This window comes from Sphaerodactylus townsendi, linkage group LG07 (assembly GCF_021028975.2).
Source record: "Sphaerodactylus townsendi isolate TG3544 linkage group LG07, MPM_Stown_v2.3, whole genome shotgun sequence".
In the NCBI taxonomy this organism is placed as follows: domain Eukaryota; kingdom Metazoa; phylum Chordata; class Lepidosauria; order Squamata; family Sphaerodactylidae; genus Sphaerodactylus; species Sphaerodactylus townsendi.
Genome location: NC_059431.1, coordinates 122,485,208 through 122,510,436, shown reverse-complemented (window position 1 = coordinate 122,510,436; position 25,229 = coordinate 122,485,208). Strand labels below are relative to the sequence as shown.

General features: G+C 47.1%; 1 protein-coding gene across 2 annotated transcripts; it reads right to left on the bottom strand.

Annotated features, from left to right (window-relative positions):
• Positions 1–1,771: 1,771 nt before the first annotated feature.
• Positions 1,772–25,003, bottom strand: TACC3 (transforming acidic coiled-coil containing protein 3). Of its 2 annotated transcripts, none has more exons than XM_048502682.1 (16): positions 24,896–25,003; positions 20,519–20,681; positions 19,375–19,508; positions 18,268–18,807; positions 15,283–15,364; positions 14,220–14,304; positions 12,963–13,009; positions 11,545–11,669; positions 11,372–11,465; positions 9,614–9,787; positions 7,323–7,399; positions 6,786–6,829; positions 4,737–4,897; positions 2,990–3,096; positions 2,772–2,892; positions 1,772–2,009 (listed from the first exon to the last, which is right to left on the bottom strand). In XM_048502682.1, the coding sequence occupies exons 2-16, from the start codon at positions 20,678–20,680 to the stop codon at positions 1,944–1,946; spliced, it is 2,019 nt and encodes a 672-aa protein (XP_048358639.1). In that variant the 5' UTR covers position 20,681; positions 24,896–25,003; the 3' UTR covers positions 1,772–1,943. The 2 variants fall into 2 exon arrangements, with proteins under 2 accessions (XP_048358639.1, XP_048358638.1); XM_048502681.1 differs by lacking the exon at positions 24,896–25,003 and adding an exon at positions 24,084–24,503.
• Between the last annotated feature and the right edge of the window lie 226 nt (positions 25,004–25,229).

The following is a 25,229-nucleotide window of genomic DNA, read 5'->3' as shown; positions in this document are numbered from 1 at the left end:
AATTCTATCCAATAAATGGATTTGTTGTATACATGAAACTGTTGCAGTGTAGTCTATCACATCTAGTAGTCAGCAATGTACCAGAGGCAGAACCAAATTATTCTATGTATTGTTTCTTCCTTCTGTCTCAGTATTTGATTAATCAAAATACCATTGAAATCCAGTTTAAAAAGCATATAGGATACCTATTAGAGCTATATGGCTTTCTGAATCTCACCTGCTTTGTCCAAGGGCTTCATTTTCATCTGGACACAATTTCTGCCCTTCATAATTGGTGCCACCAGTCTTCCTGACAGCCAGGCAAGCAGTTGTTTCAGATTTATTTGCATTTAATGGTAACAAACATCACCATTGAAGCCAGCGTGGCAGTGTGGTGCAGCGGTTAAGAGTGGTGGCTCTCATCTGGTGAACTGTGTTTGATTCCCCCTCTCTTCCACATGAGCAGCAGACTCTTATCTGGTGAACTGGATTTGTTTCTCTGCTCCTATACATGAAGCCTGCTGGGCGACTGTGGGCCCAGAACTCTCTCAGCCCCACTGACTTCATAAGGTGTCTGTTGAGGGGAGAGGAAGGGAAAGGAGTTTGTAAGCCGCCTTGAGTCTCCTTACAGAAAAGAAGGCCTTTGAAAATTAACTGTGGTATCACAAATTAACCATTTTATTTAGGCGGCACTTTTCCCGGGAGTGAGATTTTGAGACTGCTCAGAATTGCTCCCTTAGGGCATTGCCAACTCATCCTTCCTCCCAAGAGTCTGGAACTGCACAACAGGAGTGGAGGGAGGAGACACAACATACACATAACACCTTGGCTCTCTGTAGCACCAACCCAGGTTGCATGCAATCCAAAAGTGAGGCAGTATTACAGGAAATGCCAGGACTTTAATGAAAAAGTATTCAACCCTTCCTCTTGCAAGGAAATTTTTGAAACACCCACTTCTGGTTAGTCCAAAAAAGGGGCCCTCTTGCCCCTGGAAGCCCCAAGATCCATGGGTCCCAAATATGCAAGCACTTGCCAGAGGCGACAAGCCAAGACTGCAGGCAGGGAGATGAGCAAAAGATGCCAAGTTGGCTGCAACGGTTGTCTGAAGTCTGTTTCTTGCCTTTGTGGATTTTGCCCCATATTGTTACCATCCCCGGGTTGCAGCTGTGAGAAAAGTTAAAGTGGACGCCCCTGCCCTAGTCTCCTACAAACACATCACTTCCCTCTCAATGACCTGGGACAGCCTGTCTCTAAGGAAACCCAGAGCACCAACCAAAGATGTGTTTTGGGTTCAGGACACCAGGGATGAAGAGCTGAGGTGGAAGAGGGATACGCTACCTAAACTTCATGGGTCATGTTAGATCTTGGTGGATTTGGTTAAGTGTTTTAGATCTGACAAGCAGGTGAGACTAAGACTCTACTTTTCTCCTCAGTTGTAACGTGAAGTGACTAACCAACTTTGAGTCCTGTCTTGGAGGAAAAACATTTTAATACTACTAAATAACTCTACAGTGGATTGTAGGATTCAAGTCATGAGGAAAGACCACTGAGCCAAACTGGTATTAGTATCACAACCCTGCTGAATGTGCAAGCTGAAATATTCATCTTCTTCCTATCAAGAAAGCTGTCACAATAGATGGATTTATAATAGGGATGTGGTAAAGTAAGCCGTACAAATCCGATATGTTAGGTAAAAGGTTCTTCAGACAACGTCCATCTCAGAAGAAGCCTGTCTCCATTCCTGTGAACAGGAAAACCTGTTGCAATTTCTTCCATACAGAATAGAAATATATATACTGATGCAAAGTTTTATTTACAAAAGGAAAAACAGGTTTTCAGTACACTTTCGGCTCATATAGCTTTAGAAAAACTACAGGGAGAAAGTCAGACTAGAGCACATGAAATCTTGCATAGTTGGGTCTCGAACCTACAAAGTCTGAAACAGTGACAAAACAGACAATTTACTAATTTTTCTCCATCCTTGAAATCAAGTCATCACAGATTTTGGTGAGTTCGTCATTTTCCCTCACCTGTTAAGAAAAGGAAGAAACAGATTTTAAAAGTTGATCAGTTCTAAAACAGTTGCTCACAGATGGGCCGTTGGGGGCAGGGCTGCACAGGAAGACACTTAGTCGTAGCCAGCCATGACGTCGGGTGGCTGCCTACTTACAGTTGGGGAACTCCTGGAGATTCGGTGAGGAGCGGAGGGTTTGGGGGGGGGGGGCCCTGTGCAGGGTGGAATGACACTGAGTTCCCCTTTACAAGCAGCCATGTTCTCTTGCCTGGGTGGCAGGTGGCAGATCTCCAGGCCCTACCAAGGAGGGGGGCAACCCTAACAATGAAGAATGGCTGGAGGAGGAGGAGGGACTGTGTGTCACGCAAGAATTCGGAAGGGGGGAGAAGCAGATGCTTATTTATGGTGATTTATATGCAGCCCTTCCCCCAACCCTCACCCATCAATGGGCTCAAGGCAGGTTATGAAAAAACCAATTTAAAATCCAGTACTAATAACACTATAATGGTGCCATGAAATAAATCTAATGAAGGGGAATGGGGTCTGAGAAAAGAAATGGAAATAGGGAAAGGCCAGAGGAATCCAGCAGGGGCTGCAAGAGTTCCCCTGACACCTCACTTGCGTGAACCTCATCTGCTTTAGTCCCCACCTGATCCCAGCAGAACAGAGACCCTTCGGATGAATCCCTGCAGCTACAGATGATTTCTCCTGGTCCCTGTTCCCTCAGAAGGCCAGAGTTCATGCTGGTTTAGCACCACCACCAGGGCCCACAACTGACCTTCTGCTCCACAAGTCTCTCCAGTGACTTGACTCTCACTTGTTCCTTGCGCAAGCTGGCCTGCAACGCCATCAGCTCTGCTTTGGCTTTGCTCCTGACTTGAGCGATCTCTTCATTGGCTCTAAAATAAGAGTTACTTAGGTCCATCAGTCATTTTAGACAGAAACACACTATGTCAAATCAGAACCACCCACAACTTCCTGCAACACGTTACGTACTGGCTTAGCTTTTCTTCCGCATGTGCCTTCAGTGCTTGGTATCTCTGCTCTTCCCGCTTAATTCTGGCGGCTTGGTCTTCCACACATTTCTTCAGAGCCTCTTCATTCTATTATTAGATATTCATACAAGGTTATTTAAGATGCCCCCCCCCCCATTTGACTCCTAGGATGCCGAACAAAAACTGCAAACAGTGGCCCATTTAAACACTCAAGAACAAAACTCAGCAGATGAAAACCACAGAACAGAGAACCAAAACAAAAAGCCACTCCAGAGGGACCCCAGGGCTGGTTCCTGCCAGGCATCCCGTGCGCAGCTGAGGAGTCACGACAGGAGTTGGTGCTCAGCAGCTTGGCAGCCGCCCACCCAGCTTCAAAGGCTTGGAGCATGCAGATGGGAGCCCTCGGAGGCCTCAACCAAGCCCAGTCTCAGATCAGCCCTCTGAGCTCTGCCCGAAGCAAGGACACTCGCGTGAGCCCTGCCAGCAGTCCGGCAGATGCATTCTGAACAGCCTCCATACAGTAGACTTGCAGAGGCAGCAGAGAATTCCCACGTGGCAGTTCTAGCTGCCAGTCAGATCCCACTGTGACAATGCTGGATCACAGGCGGGCCAGAGCAGATGGCGAGAGGCCTTTCAGAGAGGACTTGGTGATGAACGGTGAAAAGCCTTTTCAAGATCTCCTCAGCCCACACAACCCTCCAGGAATCTGAATCATCAGTCAACTGAGCCAATGTCTCAGTTTTGCTCTCCAAGACAGCGACAATAATAGTTGGACATCCCCGGCTAAAGACAAAAATAAACTAGCAAGCCTGCCTTTCCCTCGCATGAAAGCCACCTGCCGTTGAGCCCAACCTCTGAATGCTCTGGCAGGCAGGGAGGCGTTGCAGTGGGCAGGGGCTCCCCTTCCCCAGAGCCACAATGGAGAAGCCCTCACCCCGTTTCTAATGGCTCTGAACCGCTTAAAGCAGAGGAGAGAAGGCATCTGCTGTAAAAGCTTTTTTCATCCATGGGTCACAGGATCCAGCCAAGTGCTGGCAGGTAACCATTGCTGGTGTTACCAAGGGGCATGAGCCAATGATGGATCCCAGCCTCGGGAATTTTCTATGATATAAAAGGTTAGCCATGGTGGAGACAACTCACTTCCAGCCAATTGCCATGCACACATGGACTGGGGGCAGGGCTTATACAGAACAGGTACAAAACTACAAACAAAACAGTGGCATGTGGCAGTTACTCCACCTTGCATGCTCGCCCCTTTCCCCCACCACTGAATAATTACAGTGTACATCTGCAGCTGCCTGAGGATTTGGAGGCGCAGGCGTCAGCCACTCCTCGAGGGCAGGTCACAGCTGCTGCATGATGATAATAATGTTCGGGAGGAGGAGCAGACATCCAGCAAGAGGAGGGAACTGGTGACATGGGGCCAAGCGGGGGTGCGGGGAAGGCAGCAGGAGTTATCTTCCTCAGTGGGTAACCCTTAGGCACCAGTGCAGGCATCCAAGAGGAGAATGACAAGGAGGGAGCTTTCTAGAGCCCACTGGATTTGTTCGTACACGAGATTTTACTGCTCGCCTACAATAAAAGTTTGAACAGTGGAGGCCAAAAGAAACTCAGCTTTCTGCCAGGCTCAGAGAAAGGCCAGGGGTTGGGTGGGAGGGAACCCAGGAAGTGACAAGGATGAATGGAAGAATGGTTGGAAGGAAGAGAAGACTCTTGGGTGGCTGAAGGGGAGAGTGGGACAGACTCACTTTTAGAAATCCTTCTATTGCCTCTTTGCGTTTCTCAGATCGTTTAAGGAGGTCAGCAAATGATTTCTCCATGGAGTTCACATCACAGAGAAGTTGCTGTTTCTCCTCCAGCACTTTCTGCAGCTCTTTTTTGGCCAGCTCCTTTTGGTTCTCGGAATCCTCTAGAAAAACAAATTGGAGCAACTGAGACAACAGCTTGTTCCTAGTATTCTAGAAGAGACAGAAGCCAGAGACATTTCTGCAGAAGCCCTTCTATTTCTACACACCTACCCCTTGTATCTACCGCCTTCATGCAGGAGCTACACCTCCACAGTTCCAACGCGCGGGCCCTTTTCTCCTGTGGTCCACACCAGCCACATTAGGCCCACCGAATGTTTCAACACGGCCTGCAGCCACGTGCCCTTTTCTTCGACCCTCTTTCCACTCTGTTGCGGCACAAGCAGCAGCACAGAGAAACCTGTTCAATGCTGGGCTTGGTCTGGCTGAGTCCTGCTTGAAGCTGCGGGCTCTGCCTCTGAATTCCACGCAACTTCAGAAGTGGTGCCTCGGAAGCAGAGCCAGCAGCGCAAAGCTGAAACCGGCCAGACCGAGCCTGCAGTTCAACTCTCGATCCTGGAATATTTGTAAAATATATGATTTGGCCCTCGCGTTGAGAAGTGCGGAGATCCGGAGTTACGCTTCCTATTTTCCTGAATATTTCACGAAGCATGGGAACATTAGAAGTCTCCACATCACCAACGGTGGTGGTGTGCACAAGAAAAGTGCCAGGTTCATATCAGCAGAGTTTAAAGTGGAACGACTCTGGTAAGATGTGAAGGTCTAGTAGTCTTCTTGCACTCACTGCAACCTTCTAGCACACTTGGAAAAGAATACTCTCCACGCAAGATGTTCTTTCCATAGGAAGGCTTTTACTTTTGCGGTTGCAAGGTTACACAAGTCTATGCTATACAAGACTATAAAGCTATACAGAAGTCTTCAGCAATAACAAAGTTCAACACACACAGAACTCAACTCAACTTTATCTCAACTTAGCATAGTATATACAATGCATACATCCAACAGGATACTTTCCCCTGCCCAGGCAATAGCCTCTCATTGGTCTAGAGTCACAGTTGAATTAATTCACCAATTATGTTAAAGGTTAACTGCCGCTTCACCCTGATTGTCTCTGGCCTTTGGCTTTGCAAACTTCTGCTAACTTGAAATGACCCTTTCGTGAACTTTTACTCTTTTTTATATCAAGACAGCTCAGTCACTGGACGGCACTCCGAGCTGAAGGGCATCAGGTGGAAGGCCTTGAGAAGGTTACTCAGGCTTTTTATTTAAACCAGGCCCCCAACCAGGCCCACCTGTGGGTGACAAAACCTTTCATGCTGCCCATCAAGTGTCTTTATAGCTACCTTTTTTATTTCTGCACATATAATATCCCACCTTTCTCTCCAATAAGGATCCAAGTCAGCCAACACGTTTCCACTTTACAAGTACGAACTGTGGTACAGCAAAGTTTGGCCCAGCAAGGTTTCCGATTGGCTATGCAGATTTTTAAAAACACTGCTTTGGCACCAGCTAACACAACACAGGAATCGTCAGTGCGTGGCTGAAGGGAAGCTGCAGCAGGCCTTTTGTGACTAGCTCCACCCACTTTGGAAGCCATTACAGCGTTGTGTCCACCAAACTGTGTCAGAATCCTAAAGGCAGATGGTTTAATCTCCAAACATCAGAGCAACTATGTCAGATGAGACCCGCAGCCCACTGAGTCCAGCACCCTGTTTCACAAAGCTGCTGCCTGCCCTTGCACTGGAATTGAGAGGATTGCCGGTTTCCCAACTCATAAGATCCCTGTAGCCATCATGGCCAATAGCCATTGATTGAACAAGCCAAACACTAGTATCTGACATTCAGAAGTTCTTCTTTGATTCCCACTCCCTCTCCAAATCTTTGTACGGGGCTAATTCATATATCTAAAGTTCGGTAACAAAATGCAGACACAGACTAGCCTGATGTTAATTACCTGGGACCTCAATGCCACAGTTATACATTTGCACTTACCCACAATTTGTGTTATGGTACCTTCAAATCCCGCAAGTATTTTCCTAAAGAAGAAAATAAATTAAGCCTTACATGTTGCCAGAGAGTTCACCAGATCTCAGACATCTGAAAGTGTGGTAATGATCATGCTGCTCAGATGCACCCCTTCAAGATTCAAGAAAGTAGGTGAATTAGACCGAAGGTGGACGCTTCTTCTGCCTCAGAGGAGGCAAATTCCAAAATGGAGCGTGACTGCTGGTGAATGCTCAAGAAGAGGCAGCAGGTTGGAATCTCTGTTCTGCCACGGAAGCCGCTAGCTGACCTCAGGCAAGTCACACACCACATTAGACAATTGTTGTGAGAATGAGACAGACAGTGATGCAAGCCAACTTGGGAGAAAGGCAAGGCATCAATGAAGGAAACAGGGGACTCAAGTCTTTCCATTTCCTTTGGCACACTCTAGGAATGCTAGCTCTTCTTAGCATAATGGCTCCATTTGAACCGTTAGTCCGTTTGAGAAAACTGATGTAGAATCTGGAGGTGGCCAACTACACTTACCCCATTTCTTGTGTTTCGATGCAGGTCTTTTCATACTTTCCTTTCCATTCCAAAGCTTCCGCCTGTTTTTCTTGCATCTGAAACACAAGGTTCTGTCAGTACTTGGCATCAATAGGCATGCCTTCACAACTGCAGGAGAAACAAAGAAATAAAGCTAAGAAGAAGAAGGAGGAGGAGGAGGAGTTTGGATTTATACCCCCCCCTTTCCCTCCTGTAGGAGACTCAAAGGGGCTGACAATCTCCTTGTCCTTTTCCCCTCACAACAAACACCCTGTGAGGTGGGTGGGGCTGAGAGAGCTCTGAAGAACTGTGACTAGCCCGAGGTCACCCAGCTGGCCTGTGTGGGAGTGCACAGGCTAATCTGAATTCCCCAGATAAACCTCCACAGCTCAGGCGGCAGAGCGGGGAATCAAACCCGGTTCCTCCAGATCAGAGTGCACCTGCCCTTAGCCACTATGCCACTGCTGCTCCTATAATAGACTATAATAGGCTTCATTCAGCCCAATACATTCTGCTGCAGCATTCAACCAGCAGGGATTCCACAAGGACTTGCAGGGGCACCTCTTTCCCACTCCTGAAAGGCCCCCCAGCCACTCCCCTCCTCTTCTTCCCACCCACCAGCCAAACTACCTTTCTCTGCCCCAGTCTCTTCAGTTCCTCCTTCAGCAACCCCCGCCCCGTTCAGGAAAAGTCTGGCCCAGTTGTTGAGGGCTAATGGTTTGGCTAGGCTGACTTGCTCGGTGGGGACCAGGTTGGGCCCACTTGCACAGTGGGGGGCCTGCCAAGAACTGGGAGGGAGTCTCCATCCCCCCCCCCATCTCCCTCCCGGCACCATTTCTCCTTCCCTTCTCCCAGCAGCCCTCATATCCTCCACACCCACCATTTTTTATCTGCTCCCCATTTTCAGCTACCGTTTTTCTTTCTGCACATATAATATCCCACCTTTCTCTCCAATGAGGATCCAAGTCAGCCGACACATTTCCACTTTACAAGTACGGATTGTGATTTTGCCACATGTGTTGCAAAGAGCCCCTTAGATGTGTCTTATTAGCAAAACCCCTGCGTTGGCTCTACCTTGTAAATCAAATGTGACTTGGTTGGGCTGGGCCCTGGTGAGGGAGTGGCTGCCTTGACTGGCCCCAGAATGGCTCTGGGGTGGCATGGACTGCCCAGTCCACAGCAAGGTGGGGTAGCTGTCTTGAGGGGGCTTATCTGGCCCATGAGCCAGCTGAGCCACACACACACACACACTCGCTTCGATTTGTCTTGGCGAGCCCGCTGGGCTTACTAGGCCTGCTTAGGACTGAAGGGGGCGTGGCTCAGGTGGCTTGTGGGCCCGATAAACCCTTTCAAGTGGCCAAATCCAGTCGCCAGGCCACATCTTCAACACTCCTGATCTAGAACAACTGTGACATAAAACTTGAGCTGCATCTGGAAACATGCTGTAGAGCCCATTGGCGGACCTAGGAGACAATGGGTCAGAGTCTTGGATTCAATCACTATGTCCCGCATTAATTAGATGCCTGGTAGCACGTATGTACTTATCCTAGGCCTGCTGCTTTGTATGTAGCTAAGCAACCCCTGGCTGGAGATTGGTAAGCTTGAGGGCAAGACGTCCCCATGACGGCCCTAGCTGTGAGAGCTCCAAGGTCTGGTTGCCAGGCAACATGAAAAGGAAGATCTCCCCGCTAGACACAATTAAGTTGGATCCTGAAAGTTTCTCACTGGCATGAAAAGAGAAGGGGGGGGATGGGGGATAGGTTTTGCACGCTTTAGAACTGGCTTGAAGAAGTTTGGCTCACTTCTGCTTCACTAATAAAGGCTACTGAACCCAACAGTACTGTACTGAGCAAGAACCGTCGACCCAACACAATGGCAACACGCTATTTCTCTGCCACCCTGCTAGCAGCTATTTCACAGCCACTCCAACTGTTTAAGGTATTGTGATAAGCTCCCTCAAGGGGCCAGATGTGGCCCCCAAGCGGCATGTTTGGCACTCCTGTTGTAAATCTTCAGCACTCTCATCTGATTAGGATCCAGAAACTGCAGTTCAAATCCCTGTGGTCTTGGAAGCTGACTGGGTTGACCTCGGCCAGTCACACAGCCCACCAACTTCACAGGGGTGCTCTCACCAGGGAACCCAGCTGGGAATGTTTAAAAGGCAGAGTAATATTTTCCTTGAATAAAACAGAATTCTTGTGTGAAAATGACATTCAGGCTTTTCTAAAGTCATTTTTAGATGCAGCAAGCTTAAAGCCTATCAAAATCGCATGAATTCCGAAGATATTCACCTCAGAAGTAAGCTTTTGAACAACAGCATCCATCTTGTTCTTAATCTTTTCGACAGCCACATCCATGTCCTTCTGGCTATATTTCAGCACGTCAATGATAGCCTCAGTTGGCACAGGAGCACAGGAGAACTGCAAAGGATCGCTGGTGGTCGGCATGCCGGGAGATGTCTCCGCCTGCGGTGAAAAGGCAAAAAAACCCACATTTGCATAAAACATTTTGCACTTCATTTGCAAAATCGAACATTCAGAACACTGTACTATGTTCCATTCAATAAAAAATTATCTTGACAGATCAAGAGAATTGTCTATTGGATTTACTACGAGGAAGGGAAAAGAGAGAGTGACTTCCTGCAATTGGTCTAGGAAAGCAATCCTGAGCTTTTTGTCCCAGAGAGCACATCTCACACATTAACCATCTTCAGAGCCACTAACTGAACAAAAACAACTTTGAAAGCTACCCTAGTACTACCACCGCCAATATGAAATGATCAAGTCAAGAATGACCCCTTCTCCTGGAAAGGTCTTAGCTCCAGGGCAACTTTGGTGGGCTTCTCCCCCAACCCCCCGCAACCACCCAGCAGCTCCATCGTGCTGCTTCTCTGCTGTGGAGAGGACAGCAGGCCCACAGGGGCAGGCAGCGGCACAGACTGGCTGAACGCTGGGAGGCCAGTTCCCGCATAATGTAAGGAACTAGTAAAGTCCAGGCCAAAAGTAACATTTGAGTTCTTTATTGATCTGGCATTCTAAGTCAATCACAAGCAATGCGGGAACTGGCCTCCCAGCATTCAATCAGCTGCTTTTACAGGCTGCCGTCCCAGTTCCCGCCAAAGTTAGATAAACACAGCTGAAGTTCCCATCCGAGAACTACATGAAGACAGTTTCACACAGAAAGGCAAAAGATACGGGAAACACTCCCCAATTCTGGGCTGCACGCCAACCTTGGCCGAGGAACCCTCCAAGGTTAAGCAGCAACCTTACAGCCAGCAGGTGGGAAGACTCCGCTGTGGGGGAGAGGCAGGTTCGCCACCTGGAGCCAGGTGTTTGCAGCTCCGCCCTTGAATGGACGGCAAGGGGTGGAAGCGTCAAGATGGCTGCCTGCACGGGGGCAGGCAGCCATCTTGTCCTTTGCAGGCTTTTTGCAGCTGCAGCCTGCCCATGCAGAAAGCAAGCGCTGGCGCTCCCTTCGCCACTGCCGTGATGCTACACAGTAGCTGACCATGACTATCAACCTCCCTGATATTCTCTTATGCCCCCGCAAGGTCAAACATGAGATCTGGGGTGGGGGAGTAGCTAGCTCATCTGGGCTCAGTCTGGATTCTATGGGCTGCCAATCAGAAAGTGTACATCACCATTGATGTCAAACTCTTACCAGCACCAGCTTTGACTTCATACGCCTACAACTGTGGGAACTGTTGACTCTTGAGGGAGGCAAACAAACCCAACTTCATAAGTCGCAAACTGGCAAGTAATTCCCAGAAAAATGTTCTGATGAAGAGCCCAGTGTCCCGGGTGTCAGCTGCATCACCCTCTCACATCCAGTCCCATCTCCACAGGACAATGGGAGAAAAGAAAGTCCTTCTTCCCAAATTACTTTGTGCTGCCTCTCGTTCAGAAAGGAGTGAGTGAAATCAGGCATTAACTTCCATGAGCTATACTACAAACCTTTGTCACCAAGGAATACTGCTGCAAACTGGAAGTCCTGAGATCACACAAGTACTAAGACAAGACAACTATGGGAAATATTCAGACAACACTCACCAGGTCTGGGGTTGTTCCGAGGACGTTCATGTCTAATAGCTGCTTGTTGCATTTGGGCATTTTTATTTCATGAAGGGAGGTTTCAGTACACAGCCTATAAAAATGCAAATACTGAAATGTGTATGTGTCGTCCACTCACATAGAAAACAATGGAAGAGTCTGTGGATGCCTACCCTAATAAAGCAGGAATGGCAGGTGCTGTTTCAACTGCACGAGGACCAATTCTCTTAGGACTTTCAGTGAGCAAAGGATCAAATTTCAAATAGAGAGATTGCTTCCTCCAAGCAGATTCCTTGAACTGCAAGAAGAGGCAGAATCAGCCCTTGATCATCTTATCATTTATACCCCACTTTACTCCCCAGCAAGATCTCAAAGCAGCTGGCAACGTTTTCCTCTCCCTCCACGCGAGTGAGGCCAGGCTGAGAGTGCACGAAGGCCCCTGGAGATCACAGACTAGTGCATATGCTGGGCTCATCTCCGCCGGTTCCTCCTGGTGCCCCTCTCAAGCAATGCTGACAGGCTGCCAATCAGGGGTGTCAAATGTTCGGTCCAGGGGTCCTCGAGGGGATTCATCAGGCTTGAGAGCCAGCTGGGGCAACCCCTCCCCCCAAGAGCTCCCTCAAGTCAGCCACCCCACCACACTGAGTGCTCACCAGTCTAAGCTCCTCCCCCTGGTGCTATTCTGGGGTCAGCCAAAGCAGCCACCTCCCCCTCCCCCCCGCCCGGATCTGGCCAAGTCACATTTATGACATATTCAACTTTTGACACCCCTGCTCTATGTGAAGACTGTGCACTGGGACAGCCAGTCCCTTTTGATGAAGGGAGCTCATCTGCTGCAGCAGTCGCAAGGCTCCCAACACACAGCAGTTACCAGGCAGCCGTGAGCACTTGATCCCCAGTGAAAGAAAATATCTGTATGGGCCTTAGCTCTAAACGGGGGCCTGATATGGCTTTTGCTCAGTGCAAAACCAGAACACTTAACAGTTGGCTGGAAGTAGCTGTTAGCAGAACAGATTGTTGGTAAAATTCCAAAACAAGGGAGCAAAAAAATGGGTTGATACAAATCTGACCGGGAATCCAATGAAAAGATCTTGATTCTCTATGACTACAAGGTGGCTTCATATGGCAACAATGCAGCTAACTGGAAGAGCAGTGGGTAGGAGAACATATGGAGATATTATTCATTAGACTGGGCTTATATGGGCTGGAGGGATTTTGGACTTCTAGTAATCACACAGAGAGCCAGTGTAGTGTAGTAGTTAAAAGCGGTGGATTCTAATATGGAGAACCAAGTTTGTTTCCCTGCTGCTCCGTATGAAGCCTTGGACCAGTCACAGTTCTCTCAGAACTCTCAGTCCACACACAGGCAGGCAATGGCAAGCCACCTCCCAATGTCTCTCGCCATATACTCCACAGGGTTGCCAAAAGTCAGCTGTGACTTGACTGTACACACACAGAACCTTAAACATGTCTATTCTACCCACAAAATTCCCAACTTGAATGAAACTGTTAACTCTTCTTCATGGGGTTATTTTGACATAGAAGCCAAGTGTTTTAGAAAATGTATGTTTGTTCAGGAACCTGTCCTTACCGAGGCCATTCCAAATTGCTCCAAGTAGTCTATGTTCATTTCTACAACTAGAATAAAATGAAGTTAATGACTAGAAAGCAATGAAAGCAAATTGGATTTTCATAATTTAAATCAGATTTTTTAAATTAAAATGCTTTTTGTGGAGAAAAACCTCTTTAGAGCTAGTGCAACTGTTTAACTCATCATGAAGGTTACTCATCATGAAGTAAGGTTAGTTCTTAATTATTTAACATGAGAATGCATTTTCAGGCAATGTCTACCTTTTTAAATAAATGAATTCCATTAATCCATTCACAATATCATGGTCTTCCAGAGGTTTCTGTAAGATTATTTCGGGTCATTTTTCTAAAAGATGAATTTTTAAAATTAAAAATATTTTCTCCTTGGTGGGAAAAGTCTACAATGGTAACAGGTCGTATCTTCTACATGTGGATAAGGCAGGCAGGCCTGCAAAATGCAAATGTATATACATATATGTTTGGTTTTTAAATTGTATGAATTATTACATAAGTAAAAAGATGGTAACCTGAAATTATGATACACTGATATATATTTGGAATAAACAGGTTTAGAAATTAATTATAGTAAATATATACAAAAGTTTTTGTTTAATAATAAGGTTGAAGGAATGCATTCAAATGAAATGAGTATACGGGTATATATTTAGTATATATGTATATATTTAGCAGGCTGGAAAAAATTGATGGAAATGGGGTAAAGGGGAAGGTATATAAATTTTGCTAGAATTTGCATATGACTGTTCAAATTTTATTGGTAAATATATTGACTTGTAAGAAAAGATCTGTTTTCTATGCCCTCATTTTAATGTTTCTGCACAATTTTATGTTATCAAATTTTTTAAAAAGAATCATACCAGCAAGAATGAGTCTTACTGTGTAAAACCATGATTTAAATCAAGTCTTATTGATTAAATTAACTCCACCCTGCTTCACAGATCTCTATGAAGCAGCTCTCCTCTTAATGAGGAAACATTCATAGATGTAGGATGTTCTAATGGCATTTTCTCCTGACGTTTCGCCTGCACATCTTCTCACAACATCCTAGTGATTTCCGCCATGAAAGCTTCCAACAATAAATGCAGTCTTAGTAGTCATATTGGCAGATTATATTCTTATGCTTTCCCTTTACTCCCAAAAAGCCACTGATAAGCATAAGTCAACTAAGCTGGATATTGCTATTCACCTGGCTAAAATCCTTATTTATTCACTACCAAGCTTTTGCAGCGGAAGGCCTTACTTTCTCTGGGAGATCTGAACTCCTCCTTTTCTTCATTCGCTGTCATTTCAGACAATGCATTACGGGAGGAGTTACTGCGGCTTGCCTATGAGGCAAACAATAGTTACGTGAAATTTCCATAAGGCTGTGCACTGTACAGTTTGTATTTAACTTGCTCCCCATCTCTTCACTGAGCAGCCTTTTAATATTGTGGCAGTGGCCCCGATGATACAATTGGATCAGAAAACAAGACAGATGCCTCGCCAACTGTAGAAGTAGCCAGAGGCTTCCATTGATTCTGGACTCTAAGAAAAATATTTCACCCACTATTCTTTACTTTGTTGCTAGTAGTGAACATATGATTGACAGACAAAACTTGGTTCTTTAAAACATCCATGTAATGTTCACCTTGAAGTTAATGTTACTTTAATCCAGAAATGCCAGTAAAGTAAAATGATTATACGATCTGACAGAGGGAAATGGTCAATTTCATTGGAACTGAAGTTCCATTGAAGAACAGAGGGAGATGGTCAGTCCAGCACAACAACAGAACACAATACTGGATGAAGAATTCTGTGGCATAGATTCCATGTTAAGTTTCCACTTCAGGAAGGCATTTCATTCATTGGAATTAGCTTCCTTTTTGACTTTCCCACTGTGGCCCCCAGGGCTGCTCATGGGAGACAAGAAACCCCCTAGAGCTGCATGAGACACAAGTGGGCCAAAGTGAAACAACACGCCCTTCCTTCCATTAGCAGAAACATGCTGTGGAATAAGTCAGTATTGTGAGAGTCCATTTTCAAGGAAGCAGATTGCCAGCCTTTAAGACAGCATAAACAGGCCTGAAGCCACAAGCAGGATTTCCAGTGACCAAGGAAGATGCTGGGATGGGCCTCCCCACTTTACATGGCTGTTTGCCCTCTCACCTCTCCTGGGACTAGCAGAGGGAAATAAACAGAGACCTAAGTTGATTACTGATTATCCATACACATTTTGACCCAACTGAAATTGTGCTGATGGCAGTCTTTTTAGTGCAGAACAATCCTGAACACAGCAATTACATCGTTGTATGCGGGCACCATACCTTCTGTTCTCTTGAAGGATCAGGTGGCGTTTCTGCTTCAGCCAGAACTTTGCTTTCAGTTGCCAACTGTGCAGTCTTTTCCCTATAGAGAACCAGGAGTCCAGTCTTTATAGCACTTGACAACGAAAACTGTTTCAATATACTTTATAAACTAGGTTGCCTTTACACATTCATGTTGCCACTTCTGCTGCCAGTATCTTCACTAGTTTTAACATGAACTTTTTCTCTGAGTATTTATCCTGTTGAACTTGACAGCTATAAAAGTAATTAGCCTGCACCATATAAGACAATCACAGTGTTCTTTTGGCCACTGGGGCTTTTCCTAAGGGGCTGATAGCTTCTCCCTTCTCTCAGCAAAACAAGCCTAGCGGCAGAAGGGCCAAATCATGTGATGGGGCTGTGCCCAGAGTGTCTCTTCCCTTTCCAGGGCGGGGGGAGGGAAGATAGTGCTTTGTCTCTGTTCATCCACCTGGGTGCAGTTCATGTTCTAAGCCATTAATGATTTAAAATCAGTACAGCGGAATGAAACTGGGATACACAATGCATGCAACATTAACAGTACAGGAGAGACCGTTTCAAAAGAAATAATAGTAACTGATGTTCTCCTTTCAGTTCTATTAGTAAACTGCAGTAAGTACAGGTTAACAGAAGTTTTTAATTTTCCCACAAAATTTGCAGGGGCATCCTTAAAATGAAGATAGTAGTTCCATTAGGAAGTATTATTGAACGAATTGTGCAAAAGGATTTACAAGTTGATTTGTAGGGTGTTACTCAGAAGTTAGTCCTGCTAAGTTTGAGAGTATTTTCTGGTTAAGCATACACAGCATCAACGTTTTAAAGTGTTCCTTACAAACTGCTAATCAGAGATGTAATATTTCCATGAGTTCTGCATCAGTGCAATATAGCCCCAGTTGGATTACTACAACACACTCTGCATGGGGCTGCCCTCAACACAACCTGGAGACTACAACTGGCCAGAAATGCAGCAACCCAACTACTGTCGGGGCCTAGCAGCCGGGAGCATATGTTGCTCATTTTGAAACACCATTGGCTTCCAGTCTGTTTCCAAGTTCTGTTCAGGTGCTGGTTATGACCTTTAAAGACCTTCCCGACCAGAGACCAACCTGTCTGAAGGACCATTGCCTTCCATAGGTATGTCCCCATGCACCAACTACAGGTACCAGGAAGCAGAGGTGTAGCTACCATGGGGACATCCGGGGACAAGTGGCCCAGGTGCCACCTTGTGGTGGGTGCAAGAATTGCAGGTTCGTTTGTGGCTTTTTCAATTTTATGTTTTTTTTTCATTTTTGGCCTGCAGGGGGCACCATTTTTAGGTTAGCTGCACCAAAATTTCAGGCTATCGTCAGGGGACTCTTCTGATGATACAAGCCAATTTTGGTGAAGTTTGGTTCAGGGGATTCAAAGTTATGGACCCCCAAAGGAGGTGCCCCCATCTCCCATTGTTTCCAATGAGAACTAATGGTAGATGGGGCTACCCTTTTGAGGGTCCATAACTTTGGACCCCCTGAATCAAACGTCAGTAAACCTGGGAGGTTTCATCCAGAGAGTCTCCTACTGATATCACCCAGGTTTGGTGAAGGTTGGTTCAGGGCATCCAAAGTTATGGACTCCCAAAAGGGGTGCCCCATCCCCCATTGTTTCCAATGGGAGCTATTGGTAGATGGGGCTACCCTTTTGAGAGTCCATAACTTTGGACCCCCTGAACCAAACTTTACCAAACGTGGGTGATATCAGAAGGAGAGTCTCCTGAAGATAGCCTAAAATTTTGGTACTGTTAGCTTAAATATTGCTCCCCTGAAAGGCACCTCAAATTTTCCCCAGGTTCTCTCTTTAAATCCACCCTCTTTGGAGTGGATTTTAAGAGAGAATCTGGGCTCCCTAGATTAAAAAAAAACATTGAATACTGTTGAAGGCTTTCACAACCAGATTCAACTGGTTGTTGTGGATTTTACAGGCTGTGTGGCCGTGGTCTGGTAGATCTTGTTCTGCATCTGTGGCTGGCATCTTCAGAGGTATATCACAGAGAGAAGTCTGTAATAAGAGAAGTCTGGACACAGTGTATAACAGACTTCTCTCTGTGATACACCTCTGAAGATACCAGCCAGAGATGCTGGTGAAACATTAGGAACAAGATCTACCAGACCATGGCCACGCAGCCCAGAAAACCCACAATAACCAACATTGAAAATGATGCTGTTTGGGATGTGGGTGGGGAACCTACCCTGAAGCAGCATCACTTTCAATGCTGTTTAAACTAGGGAGCCCAGAGTCTCCCTTTAAGGTGGATTTAAAAGGAGATTCTGGGCTCTCTAATTTAAACAACATTAAAAGTGATGCTGTTTCAGGGTGGATTCCCCCCTTCAAAAATAGCATCACTTTCAATGTTGTTTAAATTAGGGAGCCCTGGGTGTGTTCAGATTTGTGTGTTGGGGCATGTTCTATAAGGTGATGGTGACTTTAAGATGACCTGGTACAAAAAATGTTATTTGGTCGTGGTGGGGGAAGGACGCTGCATGGGCAAAACTCAGATTGTGCTCCAGGCTCCATTTTCTCTAGCTACACCTCTGCCAGGAAGCCACCTGTTAGTTGTTTCACCACCTAGCATGGCCTGTCTGGCACCAGCCTGGGCCTGGGCCTTTTCTGTGGTGCCTCCCAACCTATGGAATGAGCCCCCTGAAGCTTTTGGTTGAGCTTCCACTCTCTATACATTGGGGCTCCAAGCACCACCAGGGAATTTTAAAGCACACGGTGGCCCAGATTTGTCAAAGCCTGCGCTACTTATCAGGAGAACGTCAGGACAGTTTGAAACAATTAATATTGGAGACCTCCGCATTCTTAGTATATGCTGTTTTCAGTCCTTGTTACCTGCTCCACACAAAAACATCTTGTAAAATGAGTCTTTTCATTGAGTTTATATTACTTCTCTCAATTCCAAGATTGCTCTAGATTCAAGAAAATACTTACTGTGCCTCAGGTGGACTTACAGCCTTGGGTTCATCTGGTGAACTGCACTGCTGAGTTGCAGGAGAGTCCCCTTTTGCTGGGATGCTATTCTCTGGGATCTTATCTCTTTCAATAGCCAGCACAGACTTCTCAGGGGAACTCTGAATTTTGCAACCCCCAAGTGGCTTCAAGTCAGGATCATCAGACGTATCCGCATCAAACCCTGAAGACACTCTGGGGACCAAACTCTCCCCGGTTTCAGTCTTGCTTTCCTCCTCAGTCCAGCTCAGCAAGTTCCTGTCAATTGAATCTGGTTTCGGGACAGGGGTCTTCATTTCTACTTGCTTACTTAGTTTTGCTGGCGATCGTTCAACCAAAGGTGTCCCAGAAAAATCAAATTTTATTAATTCCAGTTTTGATACATTGGCATCTTCATATTCTTGGGAGATTTTGTTTGCAACTGGAGACCCTGGCTCTGATGTCCCTGCTTGCAAGCCCATGATTTCTGTACATTTGTCCTTCGTAGCAGCAGCAGCATCCTGTTCAGCAGCTAGTGGATGCCTGTGGAAAAGCAGACCCCGTAATTCAGCTTTTTAAAAGAAAGCAGGTTCAGCTGGACAGCTCAGACTTTGGAAGGATAAGTAAGACAAAGAGGTACAGATGCCACTCCTCCCTTTTAGGGGAAAGGACAAGAAGCGTTTAATCATCTAGGCCCAGTATTTGCTCACTGGGTCTTTGCTACCAACTTCAGATGCTCTATTGTTAGGCAGTCCTAGCCTGCCTGGGATCCATGCAAGTTTCATTTAGGGCACAGGGGTGTCAAACATGCAGCCCGTGGGCCAGATCAGGTCTCCTGAGGAGGCTTATTGGGCTGGCAAGCCAGCTGAGGTTAACTCCCTCTCAAGGCAGCCACCCCATCCCACTGCAGTCTGACCAGTCCAGGCAGCATGCTGGCAGGGAACCACAGTCCACAAGGGCCAAAGTTGGAAACCCCTGGTCTAGGTGGTGGTAGATTCTCCACACTTTGAAGAGGCAGCTCCATCCGACTAGGCAACAGCCTTGCATCTTGCAATTCATTCTGACTTAAGTTGTACACAACTGTTACACAGCAAACAATGTTTTACTTACACAACACTGGGTGTATGCAAGCCAAAATTCTCTGGAACCTCCTCATGGCTTTTTATTACAGGATGCACTTCTTTTTTCTTGGTGCCTGGACTCTTGCAAGTCTGAAGATCCCATACAGGAATTTGAAAAGTTACCTTACAAAGGAAAGATTTAAATAAGCACAACTATAACAGAGGGAGCTGCATTGTTGGAAGCTGTTGGGTGCCTGTTGGGTGTTAAGGCCCATTAAAGCCCAAGACGACAAATAACTTCTGATAATCACTTCTCACATCTGGTCTCATCCTACCAGCAGTCATTTCCCCTCACTACTAATTCTAAACTGATAGCTAATACAAAGCTACATAGTTCTAAAATGTCAGAAATCGCCTAAAAACTAAGAAACAAAGCCCACAGATGGGCTTTGATGCAATGGTAAAACTTTCCTGTGGGTCATATAAGGAAAAACTTTCCTCACCACATAAAGGGACTTGCAGCCCCCAGCCTAGGTCTCACTTGGATCCCGGAACCAGGCAGCACTTAACAAACCATGTGGCAGGTCAGCTCCATTCAGTCACTGGTACTCCATTACCATTTGTGTATGTAGCATCTCTGACCAGTGTTGTCATTACATTTTGATAGCCCTTCAGAAGTCAACTCATAAATCCAGAACACAAAACCAGGTTATTACTGGGGCCTCTTCCAACAGTCTGGATCCCACAAGGAAACTACACTTGATATCTACATTTTAAACTTTTAATAGTATTTATGCAGTTTTGAAATAAGCCATCCTATCTATTGTATACAATGGGAAAGCAGGGACTAATCCAATAAATAAAAGTCTGCCATCTTTAACTAAGTGGCCCACCTCGATAGATGTTCATGTAAAAATATTCAGTTCTAGAGAAATAAGGAAAATTTGACAAACCAACCCTATCTAGCCACAGCCTTATTATTAATATTGTAGATTTCACAGCTGCCAGATCTTTAGCTGGTTGTTGGCCCTCATTACAATTCGAGCCTCACCCAGAGGCCTAGGAAGTTGTTATGTATCGGCGTAGCATTCGTGCGGATCCCAACAGGCCTGCCTTATTATTACTACTGCTACTATTAGTATTATGCAACATTATTGCTATTATTTAATTTGTTTTTTATTTTAAAAAGACACCTTAACATTCTTCGCCACACCCTTGGGTGGCACATTTTCTTTCTGCGAAGGGCAAAGAACAGAAGGCTTGCTGGTTGCCTCTACAGATGCAAAATGTACATCAACGTTCTCTGTGGAAGAACCATCTCCAATGTTTTCTACATTGACGGCTTGCAGACTCATTCTGGAAAAGAAAACAAAGGCACGACTGTCAAGGAACCAGAGCGTTGGCCCGTAGGACTTTGTACAATGGACAAACTGGGAATATGAAAAGAGCCCTGCCGGACCAGGTCAGTGACCCACGCAGTGCAGCATCCTGTTTCACATCAAGGTCAACCGGCTCCTCCGGAGGACCAACCACAGGGCACAGAGACTAAGGGCATACATGGCCAGCACTGGTATTCAGAGGATTACTGCCTGTAAACATAGAGGCTCCCTTTAGACACCATAACTAGTAGCCCCGATGGACTTCACCCCATGAATTTGTCTCATCTGCTCACCTGTCCGTGCCTGTGGCCCTCACTACATCCTCTGGCAGCACATTTCAATCACTTGCAAGGTTCCCTTTTGCCTGCCCTGACTCCCCCGCCCATTTGATGTCCTATCGTACCACGCTCCCAGTTGTTTCTTTTCTAAACGAAGAAGTCCCAGACTCTTTAGCCTTTCCTTACAGAGCAGGTGATTCATAGTAAATGCTTGCCGATCTTTATTTCAGTAAAATTTCTGTTGTCAGCCACAAGAAAAAAGTATAGATAGGGAGCAGATATTTGAGAAAAGCTAACCAAAGGATCATTTAAACATGGAGAGGAACAAGGCCCCAGCCTGAACAGGCAGCACAGACTTCAACAAGGCCTCAAACAGGAGAAAACAGCACAATTTGTAACTAACATGCCACACCATTGAATATGTCACATTAATGCTTAGGCCCTGACTTGGATGGCCCAGGCTGGCTTCCTCTCATGAGATCCTGGAAGTTAAGCAGGGTCAGCCATAGTGAGGACTCAGATCAGACACCATCAAGGAAGTCAAAAGTTGCTACCCATAGGGAGGCAAAGGCCAACCACCCCTGTCTGTTTCTGCCCTGACCTGGATGGCCCAGGGTAGCCTGACCACATTAGGTCTGAGAAGCTAAGCTGGGTCAGTCCTGGTAAGTATTTGGATGGGAGGCCACCAAGGAAGTCCTGGGCTACAACATGGAGGCAGGCAATGGAAAACCACTGTTGAACATGTCTCGCTGCCTTGAAAACCTATGGGGGCTGTAACTTGACAGAATTCTCCACCACCATTAATGATTAAGCTTTACTTCCAGCTCTATTTCAGATTTCTGCAATATATTGTTTAATGTTGAAGGCTTTTGCGACTGGACTCAACTGGCAGTTGTGAGCTTTCCAGGCTGCATGGCTGTGGTCTGGTAGTTTTTGCTCCTAATGTTTCACACTCATAGATGGCCGGCATCTTCAGAGGAAAGAAATACATCTTACCATGACATGACTCTGAAAATGCCAGTCTTAGATGAGGGTGAAACATTAAGAACAGAAACTATCAGACCATGGCCACGCAGCCAGAAAACCTACAACAGCCAATACATTGTCTGTTTGCCATTCCACCCTCTTGATTACACTTTTGGCATGTCCTGTGGGACCCACCTCAACACTCAGCAAGAAAGCTAAACAAACTTTAAGAGCTTCTCTCTACAAGCTGATGAGCACCCACTCAGAACCGAAGAGCTCATGGGCTCGTGCTCTGAATCAAACACTCCACACAAACAAGGAATAAAGAGTATTTTTGATTTATTAAAAAGAAAAAGAGTTCACAGGCACTGATAACCGCAGGTGCAAACGGTACAAAAAACAAACTGGAAAATAGCAGTGGCTAAAATGATAAAGCAAAGTCCCTACAGAAGCATTTCTGCGTTGCATGTAGCAAGCTGTATTTTTCCAAGTTAAGAACAGAGTTCAAAGGAATGCAAAGTTCAGCCAAAGCAATGATTACAGCGTAACAGAATAGCTAGCCAAAAAAAGGTACCTCTCAATAGCATATTAAAACTATGTAGAAAAACTCTAACCCAGTGATGACAAACCTTTTCGAGACCGAGTGCCCAAATTGCAACCCCCAACCCCACTTATTTATCGCAAAGTGCCAACACAGCAATTTAACCTGAATACTGAGGTTTTAGTTTAGAAAAAAACGGTTGGCTCCGAGACGTGCATTACTCGGGAATAAGTTTGGTGATAGTCGGTGGCTTTGCTTTGAAGCAACCGTGCAACTCTTGCAATGGGTGAATCATGACCCTAGAAGGGTTTACTCAGAAGCAAGCCCCATTGCCAGCAACCAAGCTTACTCCCAGGTAAAGGATCGCGCTTTAGTTCTTCACATGAAAATCAGTGGGGTTTAACAGCACTTAACAGGATTAACTACACTACTTTCCCAAAACTAGGTCTTAGGTTTATTGCTAATAATCGAGCCCAGTGGCCCAGGCCAGCCTATATGGGAGGCGACTCTGCATGTGCCCACAGAGAGGGCTCTGAGTGCCACCTCTGGCACCTGTGCCATAGGTTCGCCACCACTGCTCTAACCCATGTGGTACTTTTGAACCAATGGGACTGCCCCTCTAATGAAGCCATAACAAGGTTATCTCAATACAGACATCAGAAGGAATGCCTTCCCAATTAGCTTGTTTAGAGGTCCTAATGACCTTGGCAGAGGAAAACGAACATCCTTACAGCACAGTTTGCTAAAATAAAGGAACAGACAGACATTTTAGATTATAGAATCATTCAAATATAGCTACAGGTATGTCAAGTTAATAAAATATTAAGTTAAAATATACTTTCTTTACATGAGCCCTTTGAGAACAGAAGCCAGCCCTAGGGATGCCAACATAAGAACAAGCCAGCTGGATCAGACCAGAGTCCATCTAGTCCAGCTCTCTGCTACTTGCAGTGGCCCACCAGGTGCCTTTGGGAGCTCACATGCAGGATGTGAAAGCAATGGCCTTCTGCTGCTGCTGCCGCAGAGCACCTGGTCTGCTAAGGCATTTGCAATCTGTGATCAAGGAGGATCAAGATTGGGAGCCATAGATCGACTTCTCCTCCATAAATCTGTCCAAGCCCCTTTGAAAGCTATCCAGGTTAGTGGCCATCACCACCTCCTGTGGCAGCATATTCCAAACACCAATCACACGTTGCGTGAAGAAGTGTTTCCTTTTATTAGTCCTAATTCTTCCCCCCAGCATTTTCAATGAATGCCCCCTGGTTCTAATATTGTGAGAAAGAGAGAACAATTTCTCTCTGTCAACATTTTCTACCCCATGCATAATTTTGTAGACTTCAATCATATCCCCCCTCAGACGTCTCCTCTCCAAACTCAAGAGTCCCAAACGCTGCAGCCTCTCCTCGTAAACCTCCAGGTAGGCCTGCAGAAACTACTCTGCACCAACAGTTCCAGGTTATATAAACCAATTTAGTTTTCAAAAACTTCAAATGTGCAGTTTCGAAAACAGCAATAACCAAATTGTCACTTCCTTTGTTCCACTGATTCCAAACGAATGCAAGAGAACGCAGGCCCAAGGCGTCCGCTCCAATACCTTCCAATATAAGCCACCCGCTGTGCTGGCGGCACCTCTTTTCTGGCCCTTTGTGATCCCACTTCCCAATGCCAAGAATTGGCGAACGGGGCTCTGCGAAGCATCCGCGTCCTTCCTGGGAACTTCTTCCACGGCCACTCAACTGAGGCTCGCAGCGCTTTTTCGGCCGCTTGAAGCTTGCTGGTTTATACCGGCCCAGGAGAGCGGTTTGGGGCCTGCAACCTGGGGCCCTCCCGGTGTTCATGGACTACAACTCCCATCAGCCCCTGCCAGCATGGCCGATTGGCCGTGAGCACCTGGAGGGCCGCAGGTTGCCGCCCCCTGCTCCAGCAGCCCCTCAGGCGCGCCGCCGCCGGCCCCCTCACGCTCACTGCGGCCTGGAGGCCTCCGGGAGGGCCAGCCGTGGAAACTGCTCGGGCGGGCGGGCGGGCGGGCGCCAAGGGAGGCCTCCTGGGCAACGGGGAGAACCGGGTGCTTTGAAGGCCTTTTGCCCCGCCAAGCCCTGAACCCGGCCGGCCCTCGCTTGGCCCCGCGGCTCCCCGCCCCCGGGAGTGGGCACCTGTGGCCGCCGCCGCCGCCGCCGCCGCCCCCACCCGCGGGGAAGCCTCAGCGGAGCCCCACCGAGGCCGGCCGGCCAGACAGCCAGGAGGGGAGGCGGCGGCGGCCCTGACGCGGGGCGGACCAGGCCGCCTCTGGCTCCGGGAGGGGCGCTGCCCAGCGGGAAGGAGCAGCCCCGGGCCGAAGGGGCGCCGGCTCAGGCCCTCCCGCCCCCGGCGGCTTCTGCCACGCGGCCCGCCCAGACCCCCGCTCACCTGCCTGCCGGCTCGTCCCTCCAACAGCGAAGCGCCTCAGCGTCTCTGCACGATTTCAAATACAACGCCGTCACGGTCTGGCCAATGAGAGGCCAGCGGCCTCGTGACGTCGAAGATCACGTGCGAGGCGCGTCCCGAATGGCGCATGCGTCCAGGAGCCTAGGGCGGGGCGGGGTCCGGAGTAGCGGCAGCGCCGAGTGGGCGCGGCCTGGCCTAGACGCGTCACGGGCCAAAGGCGCCTCCTGTGGGCAGGTTCCACACCTGGATAGCAGGTGCCCGGTGAAGACCCGGCTGCCAGGGAGCGGTGTGGTAAAAAGCTTCTCCGCGCAAAACA